The 12591-nt window shown below is 38.8% G+C and overlaps 1 protein-coding gene across 3 annotated transcripts in view; it reads left to right on the top strand.

Annotated features, from left to right (window-relative positions):
* The window catches only part of AGL (amylo-alpha-1, 6-glucosidase, 4-alpha-glucanotransferase), a 97038-nt gene that overhangs the window by 38962 nt on the left and 45485 nt on the right, over nucleotides 1-12591 (top strand). For all 3 annotated transcript variants that reach the window (XM_065908166.1, XM_065908149.1, XM_065908158.1), the window contains exons 6-11: nucleotides 4709-4890; nucleotides 5048-5159; nucleotides 10280-10403; nucleotides 10732-10834; nucleotides 10925-11022; nucleotides 11907-12046. In XM_065908166.1, the coding sequence (XP_065764238.1) occupies nucleotides 4709-4890; nucleotides 5048-5159; nucleotides 10280-10403; nucleotides 10732-10834; nucleotides 10925-11022; nucleotides 11907-12046 (759 nt within the window). The remainder of the gene's footprint in view (nucleotides 1-4708; nucleotides 4891-5047; nucleotides 5160-10279; nucleotides 10404-10731; nucleotides 10835-10924; nucleotides 11023-11906; nucleotides 12047-12591) is intronic.

Genomic DNA, 12591 nt, shown 5'->3' with positions numbered 1-12591 from the left:
GACAGGTTTTCATTAAAAAGTTACTTTCCAGGGGAAGTCGACTTCCAGAATGGCAGTATGAGTGCTTCACAGACCCTCTACCCTGCAAAACAGCTATAACTGGTGCAAATTATTTTTAAAAAACCAATCTCTAAAAATTGTCCCAAGGGTATTCAGCATATAGAGAGACACGTACTCAAGAAAATCTATTAAATCTCAAAAAGAGTAGTCAGTCTATGACATTTGAACCACAACCCACTCCTCCCTCCGTCCCCTGCCTCAGATCAGAGTGACGATATGTCTGTTCCTAGCAGGTGCTGTAAGGACACCAGGCTTCCCTTCTCGCTGTGGTTGAAAAATGCAGGTGTCCAGCGTTTCTGGTTTTCCACTTTGAGCACTATATTACAGAAACTACTCTAGGCAAGAGCAGATGAGCGATCTGGGACTCCCTTCCCCCACCCAGCCCCCATTTATAGAGAAAGTTCTACCCCATGCACAGCAGGTCAAGAATACTGAACCCTTGCACAACTTGCTTGTGGGGTTGGGGTTCCACACCTGGAGAGCTAAGCCAAGAAAACCGGAGGCCACTGTCTCTGCTACCCATGGGGGAACAGTGACACGGATGCTCTGCCCAGGGGAAGAGATGTGCAGTAGAAGCAGAGCCAGAATGGAATAACTTTATCTGGCACATAGCAGGGGAAGCTCATGCCCGTGAGCACTGTGGAAAGCAGTGGTAAATAATCACGAGGATGCTGGTATCTTCATGAGAGTAATGCCCTATGCCATAGGCCAGCTAGTAGTCCAACAGAGAGAACCAGGGAAAGAGACAGCAAAGCGGAGCCTTCCTACGGTCAGAACGGTCTTCAGAGACAAGCTTCAAAGACTACCCCTGCCAAAGGACCCAGATTTAACTGGGTCATATTGTGGTACAATTTATGCTCTGGAATCATAAAAAATCATAGCACAGTCAGCCTCAGTAATAGCTGAGTGTTACAGCTGATACCAATAGAAGCAGAGAGCTTAATTCAGTTCAGTTCAGTTCAGTCACTCAGTCGTGTCTGACTCTTTGTGACCCCATGGACTGTAGCACTCCAGGCCTCCCTGTCCATCACCAACTCCCGGAGCTTACTCAAACTCATGTCCATTGACTCAGTGATGCCATCCGAACATTTCATCCTCGGTCGTCCCCTTCTCCTCCTGCCTTCAATCTTTCCCAGCATCAGGGTCTTTTCAAAAGAGTAAGTTCTTCGCATCAGATGGGCAAATTATTGGAGTTTCAGCTTCAGCATCAGTCCTTCCAGTGAATATTCAGGACTGATTTCCTTTAGTATGGACTAGTTGGACCTCCTTGCAGTTCAAGGGACTCTCAAGAGTCTTCTCTAACACCACAGTTCAAAAGTGTCAATTCTTCAGCACTCAGCTTTCTTTATAGTCCTCAACTCTCACATCCATACACGACCACTGGAAAAACCATAGCTTTGACTAGATGGACCTTTGTTAGCAAAGTAATGTCTCTGCTTTTTAATGTGCTGTGTAGGTTGGTCATAACTTTTCTTTCAAAGAGCAAGCGTCTTTTAATTTCATGGCGGCAATCACCATCTGCAGTGATTTTGGAGCCCCCAAAAATAAACTCTGTCACTGTTTCCGCTGTTTGCCCATCTGTTTGCCATGAAGTGATGGGCCCAGATGCCATGATCTTAGTTTTCTGAATATTGAGCTTTAAGCCAACTTTTTCACTCTCCTCTTTCATTTTCATCAAGAAGCCCTTTTCTTCTTCTTCGCTTTCTACCATAAGGGTGGTGTCATCTGCATGTCTAAAGGTATTGCTATTTCTCCCAGCAATCTTGATTCCAGCTTGTGCTTCATCCAGCCCAGCGTTTCTCATGATATACTCTGCATATAAGTTAAATAAGCAGGGTCACAATATACTGCCTTGACGTGTTAATAGCTTAATAGACTTGACAGCTTAATAGACTACCTCAGAGGCTACACACTATGTGGGAAGTAGACTTCCCTAAAATATTCCAGACAAGCAACCGAAAAGACCTGGAGGGCATGGGATCAGCATCCAGATTTTTGACAATCATATTATCTAATTACCAGTACCCAGCAAATAATTGAGACATGTAAAGAAACAGCAAAGTGTAACCCTTACACAAGAAAAAAGCAGGCAATAGAAATCACCTTTGAGAAGTCCTAGATGTCCTACTTGAAACAGACTTTAAAGCAAGTATTATAAATGTATTTAGAGAACTAAAGGAAACCAACTTAAAGCTGTAAAGGAGGATTTTATGATGATATCCTGTCAAGAAAGAATATCATAAATAGATTAAAAAAATTTTTAAAGACCTAAATGAGAATTCTGAAATTGAAAAGTAAATAACCAAACTGAAAAATTCAGTGACCGCTATTCAGCAGTATACTTGAGTTGACAGGAGAAAGGATTAGTGAACAGTGACTATGCAATGTAAAGAACAGAGAGAAAAAAGATAAAAATGAACAGAGCTTCAGTGGAATGCAGGATTTGGAAATACCAGAAGGAGAGGAAAGAATGGAAACCTTCAGCATCAGTTTACACATTCTAAGACTCAGGAACCTCCAAGAACCCTAAACAAAAGAGAACCACGCTCAGACACATCATAGGAAACATTTTGAAAGCCAAAGACTTAGGGAATCTTGAAAGTAATATCTTGAAAGAAGGTATTGTCAGAGACAAAAAAAAAAAAAATTCAAATATATTCTGTCTACATGCCACATACTTTAAATTCAAAGATACAAATAGTTTGCCCATAAAAGGATGGAAAAAGATAAACCTGAACTGTTAACTTGGAAGTCCCTCTTTGACCACTGCTAAGACGGCTTAGCCTTGTACATGCACAGGGTCTTCCAGACTGCCAGAGGTGAATGCGATTTGTTTTTAATGCCAGCTTCCTAGAACTCACCCTGGGTCAGGGTGTACTTCATTGTTCACTCAGTGTTTGGTTAGAGGTTGTATTTAAGTCCCTTTGCCAGGGACTTTCTGTCCTGTGTTGATGGGTGTGTATGTGGTTTGAGGAATGCTTTCAAGTCTAATGTCCTTCTGGGATGCCCCTGAGTAGGTCCCTAGCACACATATCCAGCCTTCCCAAACCCCATAGTTGCCAGTGGTCCCAGTAGGGTTCTTCTCAGCTACCTCTTTCCCTGGTTCTCTCTATGAAATTTCTGGTCATTCTAATGTTTTTCTTGTATCATGGAACTATTAGCATTCTCTTAACTGCTCCTCATCAAGGTCTCTGTTATTTTCAACAACACTGTTAGGCACAGAGTTCTCCACTCACTGTGCCAAATAAATTCAGTCCTTTCAGGCAGAGCTCTTCAATCTTAATGCCTGTCATGCCTCTTGAGCAGAAACCTGTGCCACTGCCCACTTTTCCTGGGGCAGCCATTCTGACTATATTCAGGCAGGAGGCATCAGTCTCTGATCTTCTTGGTTGTCCCTCCCATGTGGAACCTCCTCCTTATGAGCAAGCTCCAGGTCTGGGGGGCAAGTAGAGCCTCAGTATTCTGGGCCCCCCCACAGCTCGAGTTGGACAGTTACCCTACACATTGGCATTTGGTGAAGGAAAAGAGTCAAGGTTTTCTCTGCCTGCAACCTGGAATAGAGCTTTTACAGCTTGGAGCTAGAGGGAATGAGAAACAGGCAGCCTCTGTCTCCCAGAATGAAACTAACCCTAGACAAGGAGTTGGGAGGAGAGGGCATTGCCATATTGGCCACATCTGCCTGGAGCAGAGCAACTGGGGGAGAGCTTCCATAACACGTAGGTGGTTGAGTGAATAAGGGAGCAGAGTGCGGCGGGAAGAAAAGGAGAGTGTGCGGAGAAAGTGAAAGCAGTAGGTGCAGGTTGGTTTTCAAGGTGTTTGGTCTTGATACTAATAGACGCTGCAGAACTTCAGAAAATAACTGTATTTAGATAAGATGTGTGTTTGTATTCGTAGCTTTGGGGAGGTCCAAGCATATTTAAAGATCCAGAAGAAAGAATCTCACCTCCCTCCCCCTTCAGACAACAAAAAAAGACATGATATGTAGGGGGGGGAAATATATATAAATGACATTTTGGATGCAAAATCTAGAATCTAGAGCTAGATGGGGCTGAAGAAGGGTCTGTCACTTAGGAGACCAGAAGTAAGAAGGAGGAGCTTCGAGGGAGAATAAATTTCAGGGGCTCTTTTCCTGCCCTACAACTGAACAGCCAGACACTGAGAAGCCTAAACCAGAGTTGAAGATGCAGGTAACTTTCTGCTTTAACAAGGCTAGAGAACTTGAAGTCAGGGCAAAAGCCCAGTCTACCTTAAAGGGAAAGAGGGCCTTTGGGTTTAGAAGGAGCATTCCAAAATATTGTTCTCCTAAGGACCATCAAAACAGGCAGAGGGCAAGACCCTTCTTAACTCCCACCATAATAGTAAATATGATGGTATAAATAAATAGTAAATATGATGATATAATGAATCAGTGTTGATCCTATTTACTGTCAGTTAAAAACTCTTACAACAGAAAAGAAAAATGTATGGTGCAATAGATAATAGGACACCATAACCAAAAAGTTGTTTTCATACTACTACAGTATCATTATAAAATATTGATATCTAACATATAAGAAAATGAGTGACAGATGTTGATGTTTTATTTCAACTTTAAACTTAACTTCAGTCTAATTGCATGATAATCCTTTATGTTTCCTTTTTCTTTAAGCTGCTAATAGTAGATGGCTCCAGGAACATCCAGAAAGTGCATATAACCTTGTGAATTCCCCACACTTAAAACCTGCCTGGGTCTTAGACAGAGCGCTTTGGCATTTATCCTGTGACGTTGCAGAAGGGAAATACAAAGACAGAGGAGTACCTGCTTTGATTGAAAATGATCATCAAATGAATGTCAGTATGTATAGAGGAATACCACACTTTTAGTACACAATTTCTAATATAAATTAAGTGTGCTTTCGAAGATCATTTAGAACCTGTCTTTTAAGGTGCTAAATAATACTTAGTAAAATGATTTTAAATATGTGTTCTAACTATTAATATTTTTCAGTGCATTCGAAAAATAATTTGGGAGGATATTTATCCGAAGATTCAACTCTGGGAATTTTTCCAAGTAGATGTTCACAAAGCAGTCGAGCAATTTAGAGGACTTCTTACACAAGGTAAAGGTTATACACTAGAATGTTACTATCAATTTTAAGAAATTTACTATTACTCTTCTCTTGGCTAACACAGTATTAAATCTGTTATTATTATATGGTATTTGTGTTATTTCTGATGCTCTAACACTATGATTCTGGAAGCTATCTGTGAGTTAGCAGAGATCTGTAAAGGCCATGTCATTCAGTTCAGTTCAGTTCAGTTCATTTGCTCGGTCATGTCCAACTCTTTGCGACCCCCTGGACTGCAGCACCCCAGGCCTTCCTGTCCATCACCAATCCCCGGAGCCTACTCAAACTTAGGTCCATCGTGTCAGTGATGCCATCCAACCGTCTCATCCTCTGTCATCCCCTTCTCCTCCCACCTTCAATCTTTCCCAGCATCAGGGTCTTATCCAGTTAGTCGGTTCTTCGCATGAGGTGGCCAAAGTATTAGAGTTTCAGCTTCAGCATCAGTCCTTCCAATGAATATTCAGGACTGATTTCCTTTTAGATGGACTGGTTGGATCTCCTTGCAGTCCAAGGGACTTTCAAGAGTCTTCTCCAACACCACAGTTCAAAAGCATCAGTTCTTTCATAATACACAGTTTTTTCCCTTGGGGACTACTTCTTATATTGATTCCGTAGCACAATGCTCAGTATACCATACAGCTCAATTTACATTTGTTAAATGAATGGTTAACATGGCAGGTAAATAGAACAGATTATTTCAGCTGCCAAAAACTCAAAACAGGCTTCAAAACTGAGAGATGTGATAGTCTTCTGTTGGCTAATGTAGGAATCTTAACTGAGGTAGTTGATGGTACCTCAGTTAACTTAACTGAGTTCTAGTTAATGGTACCTACCTTTAACACTGGGCTTCTCAGGTGGCATTAGTGGTAAAGATCCCACCTGCCAATGTAGGAGATGTAAGAGACATGGATACCATCCCTGGGTCGGGAAGATCTCCCGAAGCGGGGCATGGCAACCCACTGCAGTATTCTTGCCTGGAGAATCCCATGGACAGTGGAGCCTGGCAGGTTACAGTCCAAAGGGTCGCAAAAAGTCAGACATGACTGAAGCCACTTAGCATTCACATGCGCACCATTAAGGCCACCTAACCTCTAGTGAGACTGACTCAGATACTAGCCAGTAGCAAAGGTAAAGAAACAAATCTCCAGTTAAGGACATAATGAACCTTAAGAAGTTAATCACTGTGTCACTGACAAAGTAGGATAGGAACAACCATGCCAAAAGAGAAGTTAGGATTTTTTAGGAAGCTAATTAGAGAAATTATAAAGAATATATCTACAATTAGTATAGGACAACCTAAGAGCAAGGATCTTTGAAGGCTCTTAAAGTAAGAAATCCTCTTCCTTATCCAGAAAGTTGAGCTTGAGTAAGGCCCAGAAACACTGCCTTCAAAGTCAAAGTCATTATGTTTGAGGCCCTGGAAGCTTCGGGTCAGGTTCACTCTTCCAGCTTTCACATTTGTGTAACATCTTAATACATGAATTTTTAATATTATCTTTCCTTCATGTTTTATCTTACTGAAGTGCCTCCATTTTCCCTTTCCTCTGATATTTATAAGCTGTATTATTTATTTGCAATAATGTATGCTCATAGTAAAGAAAAAAAGCCAAACAGTACAGATATATAATAAATAGAATATGTAACTTCCTCTCCTCCAAAATCTACTTACTAGAATGAACTATTATTTAATAGTCTCTTGTGTTTCTTTTCAGGCTCTTTTTTGAAAGAAATTCCAATTTTATATAGTTAGGTACTGTAAATTACATTCATAAGTTTTATATTTATATCTATTTTATACACACAAATAAAACTGCAGTATACAGACTGTTTAACAAGTTGTTCTTTTAGTTGACAACATGATCTTATTACAGCTAATTATTTCTTTTTAACTTCTAGATAGCAATACACTGCTTTAAAGTACTTGAATTTCTTTTAACCACTTTGGTAAATTATTTGTAGTTCATTTCTCATTCATTCATTTAATACATATTTATTGAATCACCTATTATGTGCGAGGCATTCTTCCAGGTAGGGGGATTCAGTGGTAAACATAGCAAGCCCTGGATCTAGAGGAATTTATATTCTTACAAGTGATACTATAGAAAATAAATCCTTGTGCATGTTAACTTTACTTGCTTTGGGACTAAATCAGTAGGACAAATTGTTAGAATTCATAGGTCAAAGAGTATACAAATTTAATGATAAATTTGTAATAGATTGTCAAATTGCTTTTCAATACAAGTTGTACCACTTTATGTTATCACTAACTATAACATCATCAACATTAGATACCATTTAATCTTTGTCAATAGGCAAAATATTCATTATTTTTATTTTTATTTCTTTGGTTATGAATGAAATATCTTTTCATGTGTTAATTAGCCATTTATAATTCTTCCATTAATTGCCTATTAATGTTCTTCCTCTATTTTTCTGTTGGGTTGCTCATCTTTTTCATATTGACTTATTATTATGGGTGGTTCCTTATTATAATAGCCTCAGCTATATCCTCCTATTATGCTGCTGATCTTTTAATCCTTGTTTACTGTGGTTTCCTCCCCTCACTGTAACCAAATTTATTGATCTTTTCTTCTATGGCTTCTAATTTCACATTGTGCCCAGACCTTCAAACAACATTCTATTTTCTTCTGAAAATCTTATTTACAGTTTACTTTTAAATATTTAATATACCTGGAATTTATATAAAGAAGATATTAACTTTATTTTTGTTTTAAAAAGGGATACTGGGTTGATATTCCATCCTTTTAAACTGGTTTGGGAGAACTATGGACGGAGGTTCATGACATTGTATAGGAGACAGGGATCAAGACCATCCCCAAGAAAAAGAAATGCAAAATGGCAAAATGGTTGCCTGAGGAGGCCTTACAAATAGCTGAGAAAAGAGAAGCGAAAAGCAAAGGAGAAAAGGAAAGATATACCCATTTGAATGCAAAGTTCCAAAGAATAGCAAGAAGAGACAAGAAAGCCTTCCTCAGCAATCAATGCAAAGAGATAGAGGAAAACAATAGAATGGGAAAGACTAGAGATCTCTTGAAGAAAATCAGAGATACCAAAGGAGCATTTTATGAAAAGATGGGCACAATAAAGGACAGAATGGTCTGGACCTAACAGAAGCAGAAGATATTAAGAAGAGGTGGCAAGAATACACAGAAGAATTATACAAAAAATGACCCAGATAACTACGATGGTGTGATCACTCACCTAGAGCCAGACATCCTGGAATGTGAAGTCAAGTGGGCCTTAGGAAGTATCACTACAAACAAAGATAGTGGAGGTGATGAAATTCCAGTTGAGATCTTTCAAACCCTAAAAGATGCTGTGAAAGTGCTGCACTCAATATGCCAGCAAATTTGGAAAACTAAACAGCGGCCACAAGACTGGAAAAGATCAGTTTTCATTCCAATCCCAAAGAAAGGCAATGCCAAAGAATGCTCAGACTGTTGCACAATTGCATTCATCTCACACACTAGTAAAGTAATACTCAAAATTCTCCACGCTAGGCTTCAACAGTAGGTGACCCATGAATTTCCAGAAGTTCAAGCTGGATTTAGAAAAGGCAGAGGAACCAGAGATCAAATTGCCAACATTTGCTGGATCATCAAAAAAGCAAGAGAGTTCTATTTCTGCTTTGTTGACTATGCCAAAGTCTTTGACTGTGTGGATCACAACAAACTTGTGAAAAATTCCGAAAGAGATGGGAATACCAGACCACCTGACCAGCCTCTTGAGAAATCTGTATGCAGGTCAGGAAGCAACAGTCAGAACTGTGCTTGGAACAACAGACTGGTTCCAAATAGGAAAAGGAGTACATCAAGGCTGTATATTGTCACCCTACTTATTTAACTTATATGCAGAGTACATCATGAGAAATGCTGGGCTGGATGAAGCACAAGCTGGAATCAAGATTGCAGGGAGAAATATCAAATAACCTCAGATATGCAGATGGCACCACCTTTATGGCAGAAAGTGAAGAAGAACTAAAGAGCCTCTTGATAAAAGTGAAAGAGGAGGGTGAAAAAGTTGGCTTAGAACTCAACATTCAGAAAACTAAGATCATGGCATCTGGTCCCATCACTTCATGGCAAATAGTTGGGGAAACAGTGGCAGACTTTATTTTTCGGGACTCCAATTTCACTGCAGATGGTGATTGCAGCCATGAAATTAAAAGACGCTTGCTCTTTGGAAGAAAAGTTATGACCAACCTAGACAGCATATTAAAAAGCAGAGACATTGCTTTGCCAGCAAATGTCCATCTGGTCAAGGCTATGGTTTTTCCAGTGATCATGTATGGGTGTGAGAATTGGACTGTAAAGAAAGCTGAGCACCAAAGAATTGATGCTTTTGAAATGTGGTGTTGGGGAAGACTCTTGAGAGTCCCTTGGACTCCAAGGAGATCCAACCAATCCATCCTAAAGGAGATCAGTCCTGAATATTCATTGGATGGACTGATGCTGAAGCTGAAACTCCAATACTTCGCCACCTAATGGGAAGTATTGACTCATTGGAAAAGACCCTGATGCTGGGAAAGATTGAAGGTGGGAGGAGAAGAGGATGACAGAGGATGAGATGGTTGAATGGCATCACTGACTCAATGGACATGAGTTTGGGTAAACTCTGGGAGTTGGTGATGAACAGGGAAGCCTGGCGTGCTGCAGTCCGTGGGGTCACAGAGTCGAATATGACTGAGCCACTGAGCTGAACATCTTTAGTGCCCTAAAAAATGTATAGAATACCTGAATACTAACTGAAGCAGAAAGGTGGGACTGGGGTTGAACTGGTAGGAATTGCTATTTTTCTTCTGCAGTTTTTTTTTTTCCCCCAGTCAGCATCTCTCTCTCCTCTTTACCCAACCCCGCGTCTCTATCTCTTTCCCTCCGTGTGTGTGTGTGTGTGTGTGTGTGTGTGTGCGCACGCGTGTATGTTAGGTTTTTGCAGAAGGATACGTAGGGAGGAAGGAAGGAATGCTTATGAAATAAATAGTTCTTTTATTTTCTAAGAAAAAAATAATAAACTGAAAATATGAAATAAGTAACAGTTATAATCTCCTTGTACATATCTGCATTTAAGATATAATATTTTCTTTCTTTCAGAAAATAGGAAAACAACAAGGCCTGATCCAAATCACCACCTTAAGATAATTCAAGATCCTGAATACAGACGGCTTGGCTGTACTGTAGATATGAATGTTGCTCTAGCAACTTTCATACCACATGAGTATGTTTTATATTTTACTACATACTAAAGAATAATATTACTTGTAAACCTTTACAACTATTCTGATTACATTTATGGTGTTATTTTTATGCTATTTGTTAACAGCCTGAATAGAAAATGAAATAAAGTAATTCACTATAACTACTACTTCCAACACATGACATTTCCCCTTTTGTGGTAAAAATGTATACAACTGGAAAATTTTTTAAGTCTTAATTAAGGTCCTGATGAATATATTTAAAGTTTCTATGACCCGTATTAGAAAAATTTCAAATGTAGAGTTTGTAGAACCATTAAATATTATTCATATTGCTTTATCTACTTCAAGCAATGGGCCAGCCGCAATTAACGAATGCTGCAATTGGTTCAGGAAGAGAATTGAGGAATTAAATTCAGAGAAACATCAACTCATGAACTATCATCAGGAACAGGTTTTACCTACTTCTTTTGACCTGCTGTTTTTCTTTGAGTTTTAATACTGTTTTTTGCTGTTGTTACTGACATAAGTTCATGTTTTCTAGGCAGTCAATTGCCTTTTGGGAAATGTGTTTTATGAACGACTGGCTGGCCATGGTCCTAAACTAGGACCTGTTACTAGAAAACATCCTTTGGTTACCAGGTATTCCATTTTGTTTTCTTCTCATGAAAAGTTAAAAATTGAAAATTGTATTAAACTTTTCAAATTAACCTAAATTTGAATTTCCTCTAATGTGTGACCCAATATGTTTCTTAAATTGAAATAGCAGTTTTGATCTGGTAACTAGGTTTAATATTAGGGCTTCCCTGGTGGCTCAGAGGTTAAAGCGTCTGCCTGCAATGTGGGAGACCTGTGTCCATCTCTGGGTTGGGAAGATTCCCTGGAGAAGGAACTGGCAACCCACTCCAGTATTCTTGCCTGGAGAATCCTGTGGATGGAGGAGCCTGGTGGGCTACAGTCCACTGGGTCGCAAACAGTCGGACACAACTGAGCTACTTCACTTCACTTCAGGCTTAATATTAATTAATTTTGTTAGGCAAATCTTTAGTTAGAGAAACTATCATCATTATGAACCAATTTATAATCATTTAGATTCATGTTTCTGGAGGACTGCATACTTACTAATAATTTCAGTGTTAAGCAAATTAAACAAGTATTTAGCTCTTTATAAGTAATGTACAGCAGAGATCAGTCAACTGAAACATAGTAAAAACTTTTGCAAAATAATGTCAATACTTTAATGATTTTCTTAGTCATTCTATGAGATTTTTAAAGTTATTACTTAGAATGTTAATCAGATATACTATAATACTCACTCAATTTCTCAAATCTTACTAGATTTACTCAAAATTTCTGATGATATTTTCACCTGTATGGAAGTTTATTTCTTATTTCTTATAAATGGTGTCAAAATAATCTTACCTATTCTATTCATTAGGGACAAAGTTTAATTTTAATGGTATTAATTCAGATTTTCTCCAAGGAGTTTCTCTGCATGAATTTCATACTTCATTGTATCTCCCTAGATATTTTACTTTCCCTTTCGAAGACATATCCCTCTCTGCAGAAGAGTCAATGATTCATGTCCCAAATAAAGCTTGTTTTCTGATGGCACATAATGGATGGGTAATGGGAGATGATCCCCTTCGAAATTTTGCTGAGCCAGGTATGTCTTTTTTGTTAACTTCTCTATGGTAGGAAAATAAAAGTTCATGGCAAGCTCAGAATGTAAATTGTTTGTTGATTTTGTTCCCCAAGTAGGCTAATGGTTTCTAAATTGTTTCATCGGAGATGCCAGAGGTGCATACAATTTGAGAAGAGAAGGGACTGACAAAATGAGATTCAGCTTCTTTCTCCTTCTTTCCTTTTCTACCCCTTATCTCCTCTTCCTTAACAGAAGAGTTCTTATATATCTATTTGATATTATGGTTCTACATTGGGCAACTCATTTGTACACAAATGTACTCATTTGCATCTTTAAAAAGCCATTTGAACCTGTATGATTACAACTGTTTACTGTAAGGGATATTTTTACTCATTAGCTAGAGGAGTATTTAAGGTATTTGAATGACAGTTAAACTAGAAAACAATTTTTTTTAGATTCCCTCTTACTTAATGCTAGCTTCTTATTTTTTATAGCTGTTTCACTGCCAGGAATAATTTTGCAGAGGACCTATCAATGTATTTATTTTTTAACATTTCAGAATCAGA

Source organism: Muntiacus reevesi, chromosome 1 (genome assembly GCF_963930625.1).
Source record: "Muntiacus reevesi chromosome 1, mMunRee1.1, whole genome shotgun sequence".
Classification (NCBI taxonomy): domain Eukaryota; kingdom Metazoa; phylum Chordata; class Mammalia; order Artiodactyla; family Cervidae; genus Muntiacus; species Muntiacus reevesi.
This window is presented reverse-complemented; position numbering and strand designations above follow the sequence as displayed.